The sequence below is a fragment of the Labrus mixtus genome, chromosome 4 (genome assembly GCF_963584025.1).
Source record: "Labrus mixtus chromosome 4, fLabMix1.1, whole genome shotgun sequence".
NCBI lineage: Eukaryota > Metazoa > Chordata > Actinopteri > Labriformes > Labridae > Labrus > Labrus mixtus.
Window position 1 is genome coordinate 29,106,761 of NC_083615.1, and position 19,699 is coordinate 29,126,459.

General features: G+C 41.7%; 1 protein-coding gene across 1 annotated transcript; it reads left to right on the top strand.

The window, feature by feature from the left end:
* Positions 1 to 106: 106 nt before the first annotated feature.
* Positions 107 to 19,053, top strand: LOC132973356 (matrix metalloproteinase-15-like). The gene is made up of 10 exons (XM_061036779.1): positions 107 to 953; positions 4,345 to 4,493; positions 5,887 to 6,009; positions 6,104 to 6,426; positions 7,345 to 7,506; positions 10,712 to 11,103; positions 12,421 to 12,559; positions 13,845 to 13,995; positions 14,093 to 14,208; positions 16,290 to 19,053. Exons 1-10 carry the CDS (start codon positions 828 to 830, stop codon positions 16,775 to 16,777), a joined length of 2,169 nt encoding a protein of 722 aa, XP_060892762.1. The 5' UTR covers positions 107 to 827; the 3' UTR covers positions 16,778 to 19,053.
* Positions 19,054 to 19,699: the final 646 nt, after the last annotated feature.

Below are 19,699 nucleotides of genomic sequence, written 5' to 3' on the forward strand. Positions count from 1 at the left end.
AAATTCCTTCCTACATTGAAATTAATATAATTTGTCTGCCTGTAGTATTTTCGTCTGACCAGCAGATGGCGCCCTGAGCACAGCGTCCTCTGTGTCTGGTCTCCGGTCTGATGGGGGTCTAGTCTAATGAAAGGAGAGCTTTAGCTTTTGTTCTCCACATGCAGTCAGGAGAAATCTTTTATCAGATCCCCACCTGTGTGCTGCTGGTGGTCCCACGAATATTTGCAAACAGTCTCCGTACCGGGTTGAAGTCGAAGGGGAGGTCTTTATTATTTTTTTTCGACAGCAGAAACCTAAAAGAGTGGGGTTTTTTTTCGTGCTCAAGTTCAGAAACTGCGTAACTAAAGAGGGACTTCGTATGTGCTGATCGATCCGTGTCGTACACTCTTCGTTGGCAGAAAGTGAAGGGGGATTTGTTGCGGGACTTGTTGCTTTCTGATCAAACATTGCGGACGACGGAAAGGGGGAAGGTCCAGTTGGTTTGCCCGCTGGGCCCCGCAGTTTGCTGTGCATGAAGGACGCAGCTTCATGAACACTTGGATGAGCCATGAGGTGCAACTACGAATGGATTAGTATCTTGATTTGTGTTTTTAACTGATGTTTTATTGTTGTTGCGTTAAGTACATGAGTTTTCTGATTACAAAGATCCTGACATTAGAAGATAGTTCACGAGTTTCGGATTTTAAAAAGAAATGTAAGCAGGTGAGGAGAGTTTAATCTGTGCAGCTCGGTGTGTCCTGGATTCCTGCCTACCTGAGGAACTTTTTGCCGGTTTTCTTCATCACTCCGCAAGTCAGAGGTCTCATCTGAAAACCCGCAGGCAGCACATGATGAAGAAGATGTCATCCAAACAAACCTGGGCCCTGATCATCCTCACTTTATCCTCCTTATTCTCCCTGATCCTGTGCAGCACAACAGCTGACGTCCCGGAGGAGGAAGGCTTCAGTGGTGAGGTACAGTCACATCTGTTTGGTAAAAAGTCTTCCACGTATTGATATTGGTAATACAATATTTGTGAATCCATGTTTTGGAGAGGAGTAGCTCTCTAAGCAGGTTTTAAGTTCACATGATTGCATTTGTTTTTGCAATATCAGCAAAGCATCCAGTGACCTCTTGACCTTTTTTCCACATAACACAGCATGTGGTGCACAAATGATATCTGTCTGTCTGTCAAAACATGCTATTGGTTGTTTACTTTTGTGTCTATCCTGAAATAATGATCATAATGGATTTAACTGTAATTGTTTTCAGGAATAGTCTACATACTTATCCCCTTAAAAATAGAATAAAGACGAGTCTCTGTCCTGAAAGAGAGATATTCACAACCAGCAAATGTTTGACAAGTCTGCATGTAAAATGACTGAAACGCTTAAAGCTCCTGTAAGGTTATGAGATGGACTGAAATGATTATTAATGCTTCTTGATGAACTGTCAAAAGCAAACTAGTCCATCAGCAACAAGACTGTTTACTTAGATTTAGTTAATTGCAGTCTCTGAAACGGCTGCCTCGAGGTAAAGGTGTCACTCCTTCACAGGAAGTGATGAACAGCACTGCAGGAACGGTCTGTTTACATTTCCAAACCGAAGATTAGGAGAGTTTTGAGTGAAACATTTAACTTTTAAAAGAAAGCAGGTTGAGATTTTTTATTTATGAAACACTATTTACCCTCGTAGCTATAGGACAAAATCAGGAAATAGATGCAACGCTTGGATTTGTCCACAGGAGTCGCCAAAGTCGACTATCCTAAAAGTTCCTCACAGGAGCTTTAAAGTCCCCATGAAATGAAAAATACATTTTCCTGGTTATAATCCAGCATATCTGTGTTAAATTTTCATTTATCTGCCAAATCTATTTCAATAAAGCATTATCTGAGTATTTTTATATCAAAATATTCTTGTAAAATGTATCCAATGTCTGATGACTCATTCTGCACTCAGTGGTGTTTTAATTAACTTTTGACCAATTAAAAAGCTAACGATCAAATCAAATTCATCTGAACATTATGTCCCACCTTCCATCTTGTGAATGGTTCTATCCTGTTTCTTTGGGAAACACGTCATGACACAGTTTGATTCTCTTGAAGTTCTGTTTCATGAGGACTTTAATTCTTACCAAATATAAAGCAATACATTTTCTTGATGGATTCATCAATTCATCGTTGCAGTCATGCGGGTATTATTAAACCCTTAAACTGTGTATAAGAAAGTATTTATGAGCAGATGGAACAATGAATTATTAGAATATAGATTTATTTTGGGGATTTTTATTCAGAGACAGCACAGTGGATAGAGTCAGAAACCAGGAGAGAGAGAGAGTGAGAGAGAGAGAGTGTGGGGAACGACGTGAGGGAAAGGAGTCAGGTCAATTTAGAAACCGGTCGACTGCTCTCGAGGACCTCTGAACATGTGGCACGCGCACTAACCAATAGCGTACCGGGGCCCGACTTATTATGATATAATTTTTCAATACACTTTTTCATTCGTTGTAAACACAGAATATAAAAAAGAGTACAGTCAGTCCTGCTCTTTTAGTGAACTGTCTTGAGATTACATTTGTTATGAAATGGTGCTTTACAAATACAGATTGATTGTGTTTGTTATTTTCAACCTCTCCTGAGAAGTATTGAAAGCTGGCGTACAACACATGGTATGAAACTGTAATGAAAGTTGACACAGTCGTATTTAGAGAAAATATGTCTCTATAAACATGAACCTTTGTTCCTCACTCTTATGATTATTAGTGAGAAACTCTAGTTGCCGATGAAGGCCATGAGATTTGGACTGAAAATTAATCTTGTTTAACTTGAACTAAGAATTTCAAGGTGAGGAATGAACTTTGCCCTTTTACTGTTTTACATGCGTGTATGACACAGTTAATAAAGGTTTTATGATGGACTGTAAAGACGGGTTCATCCGGGAATGGTAAGATGTCATGATACAATGTGCCATCAGGTGCAGCCATGTAATGTGCTGTCTCACCTGACTCCTCCCCCTAAAACTGCCCATGAAGAAAAGACTCACCTAAAGACTGAAAATACGACCGCTGCTGGTGACCTCCAGCCCAAAACTTAAACAACAAAACCCGGCAGCAAATCTTACATGCCTGGAGAAAAACAGAAACTTAGATATGGAAAAGTAAAAATGGGGAACAAAAGCTCCTCAACACCTCGCTGCCCAGAGTGTGATTAACAGAGAGCTCTCCTACCTGGCCAGAGGCGCTGCTAGTGAACAGGTATGGCAGGAAACTGCTTGGGGCCCCAGACCATCAGGGTGCCCCAACTTCCCTAAGGGGGCCTCAACTGACAGCACTCACTCTTGTTGCCCTACTGAACACTAGTTGGAGAGCCCCCTCTATTGTTTTTGACCTCGGGCTCCAACGGACAGAAACAGAGAGAGAACATGAGCTTCTTAGATTTTTGAGCCTTCTCTGTTTCTGTACATAAAAGTGAAACACTGTTCATTGGATAATGAATTCAACTCTTTTGTATGTCATGTCTGTGCTTTACTTTGACATGCATATCATTATTTCAGAATATCGTAAGTTGATTTCAGCTGGTTCCTGCAGGCAAGCTCATTCTAACAAAACATGAGTTGAGACTTGTCATGCCATGCTGAAGTCATCTCTGTAATGTTTTTGCTTTCTCTCAGTGTGTTCACTCATGGTGGGTTTGTGTGTTACATATATGTGTGTGTGTGTGTGTGTTTTGCCCCCTGGCCTGTTCATGCATGAAGGTTATGAGTCCCATGATCCAGCTGTGTGAGTGGCGGACCCTGTGCTGTTGTTTTCAAGCTCTTCTGATGAGAGAGCAGAACATTCAAACTTGACAGAACCCCCCCCCCCCCCGAGGAGCTGTCATCCTGTTTGCCCTGGCTACGTGGCTCCACTCGCACCACATTACTGTCAGAAAACTTACAGCACAACACCGAGGGAAAGCTCAGCATGTGTCACACAGATCGTCTTTTACTGTCACTTAACATCCCCACACGCTGATCTTTTTGATTATGTCCTACAGTAGTGATGTGATATACAGTTAAATTTAAGTTTTCCTGTTTCCAGATCTTCCTCAAGTCCTCATCTCGACTGTGTGCGACGAGGAAGGCCAAGAAAGAGCGAGCAGGAATGTTGTAATGTTAATAGAAGCCATCTGCTTTCTTTTCTTTAACTCCTTAGATGCTCTGAGCTCGGCTGCTTGTTTCTGGATTAGAATAAAAGTGACTGACTCCATTCTGTAGCTGTCATCCCCATAATGTGTATAACTTCAATCATGCACACTAAAACAGACAAACTCACTCTTGTCTTTCGCTCCCCCCCCCCCCCCCCCCCCCCCCCCGCCCCCCCTGCAGGCATGGCTCCGTAAGTACGGCTACCTGTCTCAGGCGAGCAGACAGATGTCCACCATGCAGTCGGCTCAGTTTCTGTCCAAAGCCATCGGTGACATGCAGCGCTTCTACGGCCTCCAGGTGACCGGAGAGATGGATTCTGCAACTGTTGCGTAAGCTCTTTAATGTTTTACTGTGCTCTGAGACATGCAGCATTACTTCACATGTGTGTGTGTGCAGTGAAGACACATTATTCCAGGGGTCTTGCAGGGAAGTTTAGACATGTATTTATTCATTGATTGTTTTTTTTATTATTGTTTTTTTATTTTTAAATCCATTCTATGCTATAAATTTAATTAAAAATAGCCAGAAACTATTTAACACACTGACCTCTGACCTCTGACTACCAACACAAGCAAAAAACAAATGTGTACATATATATATATATATATATATATATCTAACTGGACAAACTGAATAAGGACTCAAAAGGAGGAGGTAGTTGTCAGGAAGAGGAACGACAGATTCAGTGAAAACATCCCTGACCTATTTCAATGACTAATGGTTCAATCATTCTGAAAATATCTTTGACACAGGCTTTGTTAGGCGTCCTCATAGGTCAGGGTGTCCAGATATTATTATTTTTAAAGTGTCAGTGAGTGTTTTGAGAGTTTGAGGGATCTTTTTGAGCAGAATGCAGATGTTTATTTCCGATAACTTGAAGCGATGAGAAGATGGGTTATGCCATCCATTCGCCTCCAAACGTCTTAAATGTGCATTAACAATAAAACCCACAAGTTTTATTATCCAGTCACAGACGTTGTGCAAAAGGTATTTGATTTTGAACATGACAATTTGCAATGCAGAAACGAGCAATCTCTATGTTCCACCTAAAAACAGGATTTGATGTTGTCTAGTAGTGTTTCTCTCTGTGGTGGGAAAAAGAGTCGGTGAAGAAAGTTATGGGTCTAATGAGCTTTTAGAAAGTTAAATGGGTCGGTGTAGCATAAGAAGTGGTCGACATGCAAGATCTTACATGTATAACTTGATCAAAAACCAGAATGTTAAAAATTAGATAGCAGATTTTGTTTCCTCCTGCAGCTCACAGGCTCGAAGTTTCCCCTGTTTTGTTTTGTTTTTGTGCTAAGCTAAGGTGCTACAGTAACTAAAGAGAGTATTATCGGCCTTCTCTCCAAGTTCTTATTTTAAAAAAAAAAAGTTTATTTCTCAGTGTTATTTATTAAAGATTGTTCTTCTTGCACTTCAGTTCTTTTCACGGTCTTTGTTGTTACAGATTTCCCTCTAAAATGACTTTAATCCAGTATTGATAAGTGGATGGTAAACTATTGAAGTCCTGGCTGAAATGAATCCTTCAGCTTTCAAGGAGTCGAGAAAAACAACAGTCATGAGGATTTAATAATTATACCACCTTTACAAGCTGCAATTTGTTGAGCTGAGGGGATTTCTGCAGCCACTTTCCACAGGTAACACTTTCTAATCTGGTGTGTGTGTGTGTGTGTGTGTGGGTGTGGGTGTGGGTGTGGGTGTGGGTGTGTGTGTGTGTAGGGCCATGCGGCGGCCTCGCTGCGGCCTTCCAGACAGAAAAGCCTCAGAGATTGTAGAAGGTGCGAGGAAGAAGCGCTACACTCTCACTGGACAGCAGTGGAAAAAAGACCACATCACTTACAGGTTCACTGAACATGTAACAGCACAACAAAAATGAAAACACAAAGCCCGCAAAACACTCTCTCACACTTTTTTTTCTTCTTCTTTCTGTCAACAGCATCATGAAGCAGCAGATTCCCTCCTCGTTGGGAGAGGAGCGGACGTACGAGGCGATCCGCAGGGCCTTCGACGTGTGGAGGAGGGTCACTCCGCTCACCTTCGAGGAGTTACCTGCTGAGAACAACATCAGCATCAACGGCAGCCAGACAGAGCTGGCAGACATCCTGTTGTTGTTTGCCTCTGGTTTCCATGGTGATATGTCACTGTTTGATGGCGAGGCTGGGTCGCTCGCTCACGCCTACTATCCAGGACCGGGAATAGGAGGAGATACTCACTTTGATGCTGACGAGCCTTGGACCCTGGACAACACAAACCGTGAGGGTAAGTGGGTGGATTCTCTGTTCTAACGGGAATTGAACCTTTGACTCGTTGATGACCAGAACATCTCTCGTTAAGCCTCTAAAAACACAAATCCACAAAAGGGTTCTAGTTATGAGATGAATATAATAAAGGCATAGAAAGCCCCCAAATATATCTAAACAAAAAAACTGCAGGCTTTTGAGGATCTCTGTTCCAGGGCAGGTGTTGTGGGCCTATAGAAGTGTTTAAATTGTCCCCAAAACTTGGCCATTTCTTACTTAAAGGTCTCATATTATATTCCTTTTAAACCAGGTTAAAAAAAGTCTCAGAGCTCCCCACAACATGTCTGTGAAGTTTCTTGTTCTAAATCCACTCTGATCCTGTATTTGATCATGTCTATAAACCCCTCTATTTCAGCCCTGCTCAGAACAGGCTGTTTCTGTGTCTGTACCTTTAAATATGTAAATGAGCTGTGTCTGACCACGCCCCCTCTCTGGAAGGGCTCAGGTGTACTTGGGTTTTCTCGCTCCATGTCCTATTGTTTACAGTGAGAAGGCAGACTCAGAGGGCAGAACAAACACCTAGCTGTGGGAGTGTCACCCACCTGGGGGAGGGGCTACTGCCCTTTGTGATGTCATGAAGGGAACATCTCCAAACGGCCTGTTTGAGCACACATTTTCTGAAAAGTGGAGCAGGCTAAAGACAGAGAGGATGGATTTTCTCATCATTGGGGGGTTTATAGACGGACTAGAGACACATATAAGTGTTAGAAAAAAGTGGATTTTGCACACTATGTGACCTTTAAATTACCGTGTTGTTTCATAAACGACCCTACATGATGATTCTGTTGTACTAAAATAAAGTTCTAATGTTCCTCTCAAACTTGGCTAAATGTTTCCATGTGTTGTTGTTGTATGTGTGTGACCGTGTGTCTTGTAGGTGTAGACCTGTTCCTGGTGGCGGTCCATGAGCTCGGTCACGCGTTGGGTTTGGAGCACTCTGATAATCCCAGTGCTATAATGGCTCCTTTTTACGAGTGGACTCACACACACAACTTCACGCTACACGAGGATGACATCAGAGGAATACAGCACATATACGGTGAGAGACACGCGTGTTGCTCCTATTTATATCCCTCTGTTTGTTTACGGCATGTGTTGAACAGTGTGGTGATACTGTATGGAGACACTACCTAAAGGGAAGTGAAAACCAGAGCTGTGATTTAAGGTTTTATGACACTCACATCTGGATCATTGGAAAGCAGGACTAAACGCCTTGTAAAGAATCTTTGTGGATGAATTAGTGCAGGGACACACACACACACACACACACACACACATCAGAGATAGATCTGGCTCATAACAGCATATCATGCATGCCGTTATGATGTTCTCATGGTTTGCCTGAGTGAATGGATGTCATTGTTAACTGACAGATGGTGTGTGTGTGTGTGTGTGTGTGTGTGTGTGTGTGTGTGTGTGTGTGTGTGCGCTTTGGATAGCAGGGCTTATGTGTGTTTCTGCTCTGAGCCTGCTATACGAGCTAATGAACTCATGTTTGAAACTACACACATGGATTCAGTACAGATGTTTTTGACACAGAATGACAGATTTCTTTTCTGCCATTTCCTTAAAGACTCATGTTTTAATTTTTCGATGCATGTCTTTGTTCATTATTTTGTCGTGGTGCCACATCTGGTATCACAAATTAAAAAGAAACCTGCATTAGTTTAGGAAGATTTTATACGGTTTTAGTTTGCCCTATAAACCCCAGATCATTTTATACCTCCACACCACTGTGGCCAACGATGATACACCTACACTAGACTGCATCAGAGTAGATCTGATTTGGAAAACCTTGGTTTGATGATTCTTGTAGGTTTCCAGCTGAAAATACTTTAACTATCACTATACTCTGGTTCCTCTTTGTTTAGCAGATTTTGAGGATTGTGTTCATGTACTAGTTGGAAAGATGATCTGAAAAGTTTAAATAGTGACTCACGTGTCATAAACTTTGTTGGTTGAGATAAACATTTGGTTTCCTTTGAAGAGGTTTCAAAGAAAGGGACTAGTGTCTTTGCAGATCTTAAACTTCAACTCGTACTTTTCTACACAAGACCTGTTGTTGCTAGTGCCTTGTTGTTTGGTGTGGTGTGCTGGGGAGAGGGAGCTCGCACAGCAGACAAAAACAGAAACAACAAGCTGATTAGGAAGGCCAGCTCCATCATGGGAATGAAATGGAAAACCTTCAGCAGGTCACAGAGGCAAGAGTGCTCTCAAAACTAAAGTCCATTCTGAATAGTCCTGCACACCCACTACACACCCTCAATGTGATTCAACAGAGCACGTTCAGTCAGAGGCTGATCACCCTGAGGTGCAGAACTGAACGTTACAGGAAGTCCTTTCTCTTAACTGCCATCAGACTGTTTAATGGAGAATAACGCACAATGAATACACACTCATATTTACTCATATTTATTTATTCATTTATAAATACTCTTAATCCAATTTGCACACTAGAGGTTAATTATATTTTTAGTATATCACATATACTTATATTGTTTTCTGTGTGGTGTCTTGACTGTGACGATGTCATTTCCTGCAAAGGATTAATAAAGTACCTATCTATCTATCTAACAGCTGAAAGATTTACATGAGGAAAACGTGCATCACATGCAGAAATGGTGAAAATATGTATATATTAGAGTCAAAAACAAATAAAGGTGTAATTGCTTCGAATAAAAAAAACATTTAGCAAAAAGCCAAAACATCTGCATTAACATCCAACCCCATTGAAATAAATGTATTAATAATATTTAGCCTTTATTTATCCAGGTTAGTCCCAATCAAAGGAGACCTGACCAAGAAGAGCCGCAAACATTCAAACTCCTACAGTACACGTTTTATAATTAGAATAAATCAAAAGTCTGATGAGTACAGAACGTTTGGATTCAAAGCTTTTCACTAAAGATTCATAAACATTCAGACTGACTTAGTTTCGCAGTTTAAAATCAGACTGCAGGTTGTTCCAAGCAAAAGGTGCAGAATACCTAAAGTCTTTCTTTCCCAACTCAGTTTTTACTTTGGGAACGACAACATGCACAAAGTCCAACGAACGAAGGTCGTGGAGTCCATCCTTCAGAATGAAAAGAGAGGAAAGGTAGTCTGGAGTGTAAAGTTAAAACAACACTTCTCCTCTTTTGCAGCGCTTTTACATCTTTGCATTTGATTTGGACTTTTTCATACAAATTTAAATTAGCATCATTCCTGAATGTGCCACACATGAATGTAAACCAGGCAGAGACAGGTCACTGATTTATTGATAGAGTGAGTACACACAAGTTTACTGTTATGTAAATACAAACAGGACTAAATGAGAGACGAGGGACTCACACAAGAATGGACAGGAAACAGGAGTGTGCAAGACTGCAGGCAGGTGCTCATAAGTGTTCAGGGACATGTTTCCAGTTTCAGGCTAAAGGATTCATGATATAAAACAATAGTGACAATCTGGCTTGGCATCAGAGGACACAGAGCAGGTGGATGAGAATAAGTTGGTATGAACAGGTGTGACAATCTGAGGGCATCTGAAAACAACCTCCGCACAGAATACTGCACAGAATTTTAACATTGACTAAAATCTTTATTTCTCAGCCTCTGCAGCAGATAGAGACAAAAAGCTTAAACCATTGGCTTTTACTGTAAACCAGTGTCTTTGCACTTAAGTTCATGAACATTTTTAAAATTAACAATAAACAACAAGAAAAGCGCTTTACACGCTCAAGTCCACTTACTGTTTTGACTCTAAAGTCACCTGCAGAGTCTTGGAAACAAAGAAATGTTTATTTGTCTTTGTACTGCGGACTCAAACTGCAGGTTGAATTTCTCCACATATAGATTGATGGACAGCGTCATTCTTTAAATACATAATGCACTATTTAAGGACGAGGGTAACTTGATATACGTCTACGAGCATCAGCAGTCCGGACTTGTTACATAACAGGCTGTATCTGTGTGTTTTTTCTCCTCTTAGCAACCAGCAGATTTTTCCAGAGCAGCAGCAGCACAGTCGTAGTTAATCAAGCGAGCTTATAGCTGCTGCAGGGATGGAAAATTAGATTTGCTTTGTGTGTGGGAGAGATAGAGGGCATATTGTGAGGGGGAAGGGAGTAGAGAAGAAAATAAAGTTGTTGATGTCTGATGTCACACGAAGAGGCTGGACGATTTCATTTCAAGTTTTTTGCATTTGAAATGAAAATACAAGAAAAATCCTCACTTTGCTCCCTCTCTTTTATTCATGTCATCAGGTCCTCCTCTCCTCACTGATGCTCCGCCCACTTCTCCTCCTGCCCCTGACGACAAACCCAACGATGACTCCCCCACCTCCCCATCTCCTCCCGAGGATGAACCCACCTCCATTTTTCCCGCCAACCCTCCACATGACCCGACTCAGAGCAGCCCACGTCACCCAGCTCTGCCCGACCCGAGCTCGGGCCCCACCTCAACTCCTGTTCCCCCCGCCGTCACCCCCACTGTCTTCCTGCCTGTCACCCCGCGTGTTAGAAAAGATGTCCCCCCTCCTCAGCCTCCTCCTCGGCCCCCTGCTCCTCCCAAAGTGCCGGACAACCAAGCCCCCGACATCTGTGACGGGGACTTTGACACGGTGACATTGCTGAGGGGGGAGATGTTTGTTTTCAAGGTGAGACGTAAACAGAGGACGCAAGCAATGAAATACAAATTCACTTTTACTTAAACCTTTTGTGGAAGTTTTAGTTTTGTGCTGCTTTTGGCGCCCCCTGTGGTCAAAGAAGTCTTTGCTTTTTTAACCCTGTACATGAGTAATTACAGAAGCATTTTTTACAGAAGAAAATCCTCTTCTGTATTTTAAATTTTAAAAAGTTCCACTCATTGAGAATCTTTGCCGTGGAAAATGAAAAAACAAAACTGCATGTGGTGAATCGATTCATCCTACACCTTCCCTCGGCAGCAAATTCAGACATTTAGAAATAGTAAATTTTCCTACTGATTGTCTAGTTTGCATTTGCATATCATAAAGAGGAATCTATAACATTTTTCACTTTGTTTTATGATCAGCTCAAAACTCCTCACAGGAGCTTTAAATAAAAGTCTATGTTTCTATACCTTTCTGAAGATAATAAAAAAAACATTTTACTATGATTTTACTCCATTTAGATACAAATATTTGCACTTATTTAATACTTCATTTTGAACACAAACTCTTTTCTTACTCTTCATGTCCCTTCAGTATAAATACAGAATATTCTTATTATGCATCCTTTGGCCTCTCTCCCAAAATCAAAACTGATTCTAACAAAAATTCAAAAATTCATGGAAAAGTTATACAGAAAAAAGACATTTTCATATCATGCACATGACCTGATCTCGAAGATGTAGTAGTTTAAGAGAGAAAAGACAGATTAACTTGTTTGCAGAAAAGCGGTTTCCACTGAAAGCTGTGACCAGCAGGGGAACCATGAACACGATCAATTGAAATTGCAAACACTGCAGAAATCATCTTGGCCGTTTCAGAGCACAATACATTTCCCTTCCAACTGCAACAACTAGGACATTTATGCTAGGTTGACTTATTTTTCAGTACCGTATATTGGTATTGTCTTTGATATTACGTTATAATTTGTTTAGGTTAATGGTCCCTAAATTATTTTGTGAGGTTCAGCTGGTAAAAATGTCTCTCACTGGACTACATTTCTACCTTTATTCAGTGAGCACATATCAGAGCTTTTTCTTTTACTTCAGTAAAAACTGTAGTATTGGTCTAGTCAGGTATCTGTACTCATACTTGAGTGAAGAAGGTGTGTACTTTCACTGCCTGTGTGGAAGCACAAACAGTGATGGATTCAATCATTCTGGAACTTGATTGAACAGCTGTGAACTCTTATTTCTTTGTCATGCGAGGGGAAGTGAGCTATAAATAATTTGGATGAAAGACAGCAACAGGAAAGATTTCTATTATTTATTTATTCTCCTTGTGCAGGGTCGCTGGTTCTGGCGCGTGCGGAGGAACCGGGTTTTGGATAACTACCCGATGCCGATATCCGTCTTCTGGGTTGGCCTGCCGAGCGACATCGATGCAGCCTATGAGCGCCATGACGGCAAATTTGTCTTCTTCAAGGGTACGTGAGGGATTTTATCTTAATCTATTAACATTTCACTGTGTTACTAAAGCTGCCACATGCTGAGAATCCACTGATGTGCAATGCCAAAAAAACTTTTGGAAGCCTACTTTGAGCTTTTTTTTTTAAATGTTTTTGTTCTTTGCCTGAAGACAAAAAATTGGGAGTGAAACAAAAATCTGATCTCAACTTGATTTGAACCGGTCAGGCTGAAAGGAAACTCTGCTAACTCTGCATGTTTCTTCCCCACACAACAGGATTTACGAGGATATGGTAATAATTCAACACGGCTATAACTCAATTGGTCCGACACACACAAACACAACCACTCAGAAGTTTAAAACTTGTGGAACCTATGTGGCTGCAGATAGAGTCTATGGAGAGTGTTGGGTTTTACACTTTATGTGTTGATGTCTGCATCACAGACTGAGTATCTTGACTGAGGCCTGTGCAGCGTGGCAGCTGTTGCCTGCCCAGTGTGACTCCACTCCGGCCGAGCTCCAAAAGGCCGCATGAGAGAAACGGAGGATTGCATCAGCCGTCTCTGCGGTGCACGGCTCCAGATGTCAGCAGAGCCACAGCGTTCACTTTTTAACAGCCGGGCTGTGTGGTGATTAGTCCTGCATTTTCTGGACTCTTACAGCTTCTGATCGTGGATTTACACTCATTAAAATTCCACAGATAACTCCAGTTGAATTTAGTTGTTGTCAGTGCTCCTGCTTTTTTGTTAAAGCACGGAGAGTGACGGGCGATAGAAGAGGCGGACAATTTGATTCTGCTGTGCTCTAAAAGTACTTTGATAGTAGAATTGATGTCCATCTAAACCTGCAGAAATGTTGTTCCTATGAATCCAAAACATCTAATCTAATGTTGAATTTCCGAGCAAATGTGCACCAATTAGTTGCTGCCTGTGCAGGAGCTTTAGCTTTTATAGCTTAAGATTTTTCTCTCTGTAGCAGTGTTCTGGCATTGGAGGTGGAAAGCGGCTGCAACATGTGCCCATAGCTTAGTGTTACAGAAATAAAAAAATGGCTCCCTCAGAGGAAAATCTTGGAAATGAAGTGTAATGCCAGCCACTTCTACCTTGTCCATTCTACTTGTCATCTGGAGTGAGGCATATGCCATATGTTCTGGCTATGGCTTTTATTCCATGTGCCACTTGTCCCCCTCCCCTGCTTGTCTCCTTTACCTTAGTGACCTTTCAGCATATTTTCTTGTTCAGGTCACAAACAACACTGCCTCTGGTGAAGGTTTCATCATGATAAATATGTGTTTCTCCCTGCAGATGATAGATACTGGGTGTTCAGAGAGGCGGACGTGCTGCCAGGATACCCGCAGCCTTTACACGAGTATGGACAGGGAGTTCCTGCGCACAAGATTGACACGGCGATCTGGTGGGAGCCAAACGGACACACATACTTTTTCTCTGCAGACAGGTATGACACACAACAAACCATGCAGAGAGATCTGAACTGATTTGAAACAATGTTCATATCTGTGTGAACGTCTACACATCTTCTTGTCTGTGTGCAGATACTGGAGGTTCAACGAGGAGACCAGGACTACAGACAGAGACTTTCCCAAACCAAACAGCAGATGGGGAAGGATCCCTAACTCACCCAAAGGAGCTTTTCTCAGTGAAGATGGAGGTGAATACTTACTCTTCAGTTTGTAGGGAGGAAAACATCAGGGCAGCTTCTGTTTATTATCAGCAGAACAAACACCAAAGGCTGAACACACATAAAGCAGTGTTTATCAACGCAGGAGGACAGCCTGAGTGAGGAGCGGTGGAGGGAGGGAAAGAATGAAAGGTTAGAGGGGTGAAATGGGGTGTGTAGGAGACAGGGCCTGAAAACCTGACATTTGAGGCTGGTTAGGCTGGAGCCAGCAGAGCAGAGAGGAGGGTGATGGGATGAGAGAGAGAGAGCGATAAAGAGAGAGAGGGGGGAGGAATGAGAGCTCTGGTTTGAGGGTTGGCCCGTCTTTCCTCTGGAAATTAGATTTGTGGCAGAGTAGCTCTAAATGCATTCTGTAGCATTCTGATCTCATCTCCACCCAAACCGCTCCAATGTCTCAGAGAGATGCATTTACACCCAGAAAGTAATGCCAGGAAAAAAGAGGTATGTGGAATGTGCATCCCCATGCCAATTCATAACGCATAGTGTAAGCAACCTCAGCTTTTTAATTTATTGATTTCTGAAAGTTTAGTCAGGATTGATCTTCTTCATAGTCATATTTTATGCACAGTGTCCGTGTCAGCCCAGGACTGCAAAGGTTAAACTAGTCCCTTATATTTTTTTGGAGTTTATGAACTAAGATTAACCGGGTGGTACAGTAACTGAGACAGACTTTTATAGATTTGTTTTTAAACTGAGCCTCTGTTAATATCATTGGATTTAATTTTTTTACAAACCCCTTTAGGGCGCACTCACACTAGGCAATCCGTACCGTGCCTAAGCATGCTTCACCCCTAAAGTCCTGTTTGTTTGACTAGTGCGAGTGCTCCGATCTGTGCTCAAGTACGGTACACTTCATTGGCCAACGTGGACAGCCTTCATTATGGAGAAATCCTGGAGTGTTAAGGCTGTATCTGACTTAAATGACTCACAATAAGCCACAAAGTCAGTCAAGTAGCTGTCGTGTTCTCTGTGTTGTTCTCCGATGTGAGGACCCGGATTGGACTGCGCGTCCCTTTTTTAAATTTTTTTTTATTAGTTTCGAGTCCGCCTGTCTTGTAAACTAAGCATGCTTCATGATCACATAAAGCCATGCATGTGTTGTATTACGACATTATGTAGAGTAACCGTGTTCAGGCCCGGTTAGTCCTGGAGCAGTGTGAGTGCAGGCCAGCAGGGGAATGGGCAGGGGGGGCAATCATGCTTAAGCATGGTATGGGACAACTTTGCCTAGTGTGAGTGCGTCCTTTCTCTCAGCCTTACTAGTACTCAAAATGCCTTTAAAAAAATAGAGATGGATGACAAGACAACTATCATGTCTGTGCAGTAAATACAAAACCACAGCCATGAGAATATTAAACTAACGTAGCATAAAGACTGTAAACCACCTAGACTGGCTCTGTCCAAACTCAAAAGGTCAGTGAGTCCACCATCACCCATTTTAAACCTTGTTTGTTTAATTTACATACAAACATAAAGAGTGAAGATGTCAGTTTGACTTTGCTCTGGCAGTAACTTTGAAAAACATTTTCATTCCATGGCCAGTCTTTAGTAGTGTCCCTGCAGGGTGCTTGGCATCGCTCCGGTCCAGGAAGCAGTCTAACATATCACACCCTGTAAAGCGGGGAAATTGACATTTTAACACTTCAGTCTTTGTGTAAATTAGCATGTTGCTCTTGTTTGTATAAGCTGTGAGCTTTGAGATCGAAGTTTGTGGAGATTTTTATTGAAGTTGAGGACGAGCCAGACAAACAGTTTTCCCCTGTTTCCAGTCTCTGAGCTAAGTTCGCCGACTTCTGGCTGTAGCTTCATATTTACGATAGATGAGTATACATTTCTCATCCAGCTCTCAGGAGGAAAGTAAAAAACTGGATAACTCAAATGTCAAATGGAATTCAAATACATCCAATACTGGATGAAAACAAGAACTTTCCTTCACCTTAGAAAAAAATCAAATCAAGACCTTGTGCTGGCTTGTCATTAAATGTCAACACTGTGTATACATTGCTCATAATTTGACTGACATAAATATGTTTTTTTCCCCTCTCTTGCAGCGTTCACCTATTTCTACAAAGGCACCAATTACTGGAGGTTTGACAATGGCAGGACTGAAGCAGACAAAGGCTACCCTCGCTCCATCCTGAAGGACTTCATGGGCTGTGTTGGAGTGCCCGACCCAAAGCCAGACTTAGACCCCGAGCAGGAACCAAAAGACAAACCGGTCAACCCTTCAGACCGAGGCAGAGACGAGCACAAAGAGCCAGACTCGGGCAGGGACAAAGACACAAACACAGAAGAAGAAGACCATACCTCCAATCCTGACAGCACAGAGGAGGAGGAGGAGGACGACAGAGACGTGAACGTGGTCGTGACGGTGGCTGATAATGAATCGAAGGTCATGACCCTGATCATGGTGTGCATTCCTCTTGTGCTCATCCTGTGTATTCTCGTCCTCATCTACGTCATCCTCAGGACTCTGCAGCACAAGGAGACACCGAGGGCGTTGGTGCACTGCAAACGCTCGCTGCAGGACTGGGTGTGATTAAGAGGAGATAGAAGGGGTTTGATCAGTCATCTGGTTCAGACTTCTGCTTAATATGTTTTACTCGTGGCTCCGTGGAAAGAAGCTTTGACTCGGTACAAAAAGTCGAAGAAAGCAGAGAATGAGTCACTGTTTTTTTTGCCTCATTCGATATGACACCTTTTATTGTTCATGTGAATTAATGCAAAAGTGGTAAAGTGGATGCCTGTGGAGCTACAGTCTGCTGGCCTTCACATTCCCCCTCCTGTGCCTCCTTCTGTGCCTTCTAACTGTCTGAAAATGAACTTATCTTCTTATTCAAACACAACACTAAAAAACAGGTTTCAGCCATCCAATGTACTGTAGAAGACACACAACACTTTAGACCCTTTTATCACTTCTAATGGCACAGATTTATATGTTCTATAAATGCAGACAAAGTCAGTAATGCACATACATTATACAGAAGCAGATGACTGCTTTTGGCTATGCAAAAACACATCAAAACCGAATGCATTAATAAGAAAAAGTCTTCCATATGTGTGACCACGGTGCCTTAACCAATCTTGACTTTTTTTCTTCATTCATAGCAAATCATTTGCACTTTTTTTTTTGTTCTGTTTGTTTGTTGTCTTCATTTTGCTGAGGTTGCTTCACTGCAGATTAGTCTGTCTCTGTGTGTGCGTGCGTGTTTGTGCAAAGCAGAACCATTTAACCTGACTCAGAAGCTCATCTTCAAACCAGCGCAGGAATGTTAGACAGCCGTGTGTGTCCATGACCGCCCGTCTCCCACTGAGCCCATTATGTCTGCCCTCTCTTTCTCACACATATGCACAAACATCACATGATGAAAGAAAGAAAAAAAAAAACTAGTAACTGCACTCATTTTTTGCATGCATGTGCACAAATGTGTGCAGTTACTGTTGTCCACATTTACACACACACACACACACACACACTAAGGCCTAGAGACCACTTACCCAAACAAAGGCACATAGAGTTTTTGCACAGAGACACTCGGGCTCCAGCCTCCCCTCCTCCCACCACAGACACGGTAACTGTTCATACTGCAACCCTAAAAACACAATCCCAGAGGAGACGTATTGAAATACAGCTGGTGCCAAAGCGAACGTGAAATACAAGAGTCTGGGGATTTATTAACATGAAAACGAGAAGATTTAAAAATGGTTGTGGTATATGTACAAACTCTATCCATGTCAACCTGGCCTGTGAAGAGGAAACCCTTTGTGGTGTCTGTATCGTCTGTACCTCCTCTGCTAGTTTCATGCTATAGCTTAATTCACTTAAAGCTTATTGTAATGTAATGGACATGGGAGAAGCCCTCAGGCTAGAGAGGAATGGGTCAGGGTCTGGTTTCCATTAAGCCCACATGCTGCTGATTTAGTACCGTCAGGCATGGAGAGGGGGGAGGGAGAGATGGGATTTAGGGAAAAAAATGCAAGTAAAAGGAAAAAAAATAAAGTATAAAAAGTGGTGGTGGGGCTTAAGAAGAAATGAGAGAGAAACAGATGATGAGGGAAAGAAAAGGAGGGTGGGCTTGGCCTGCATTCCCCTTACAGTTTTCTCAGAGAGAGGAGGAGCAAGAGAAGGAAATAGGGGAGGAATTAGTCCGGGGAGGGGCAGCGCTGGCGTTGCGCCTCCTGACCTAGATCGAGTCCACTCCTCCTTTTCAAGTCGTCTTGTTTTTGCTCTGCTTGTTATCCTGAGCTGGAGATGACTTCCTCTGTCTCCTCTCTTCCTTGTTTCCTATTATTCCGCTCTGTTTATTTCTCTACTTTTGCTCTCTTATTTTTGTTTCAAAGCTGTACTTTGCTCCAGTCCTGTTGTATTCAAAATGTATTCATCTCCTCTCTACGTTTCTTTAAAGTGAACTCAAGCACTATAATGTACCTAATGCACAGAAACATCTGCAGAAAGTGACTCAGTGTCCTTGTGTGTCCTTTGAGCTCGCTCAGTCTGTGTCTGCATCACCCTTTCTTTGAGTTTGTTTCTTCACATTGTTGCCTTCACTTTTCATTGTGCCTTTTTTTCTGTAAATAATAGGGGGCATTTTTTTAAAACTATAAATAGCATGAGGGAAAGTTTTCATTTTTTTCTTGTATTATTTTTTTTGTCATTTGTAGTTTTGTACATTTTGTTTCTGTCGAGGTTTCTATAACAAAAAGCAGTAGATTTTTATGACAATGTTGATGCATGCAGGGCATGTTCTGTAAGGCCTGTGCACTCCTGTGTAGAGTACATAAAAAAAACACAATAAAACTCACAGGTTAAAGCAACACCGGCTTCATTCTCTGTTAACCATGAACTTATGATCTGCGGCGTACAACTCTGGCCACAAGAGGGAATCATTGCCTCTAAAACATCACACAGGATGGTGATAGACTTAAAGTCTCAGTAAAGCAATAAAAAAAATATTGCATTCATTTTCATTTAATAACATAATAACAAGAGAAGAAAAACCTTATAAAGACAACATTTAAAGTAAAGAAAAAACACAAAGGGAAGACAAGACAGCATCAAAGAACACACTAAAAAAGTAAATAATAATTTGGGCCAGAACATCAAGAGCCTAAAGATAATGAATACAATCACATCCGATGAAGAGGTACTTTTTTATGGTATATGATCATTGGCAAAAAAGCTCCTTGCTTCATATACGGTAATACTTAGTTTATTAAAAAAAACAAAAAACAACAACAAGTAGGCCAATAACCACGTGTAGATCTAATTGTTAATCAGATTTCTCATTTTGAAACATATCTGACACGTCAACATTACCCATTAATCAGGTCAACAGGGCTCACATCTTTTCAAAGGTTTCTCCTTTCCTTTTCAGAATATAGGTTATTTTCTCCATAGAATAACAATCGCTGAACCACCAGGCAACATTTTAATAATGAAAACAATTTCTAAGTTTAAAAA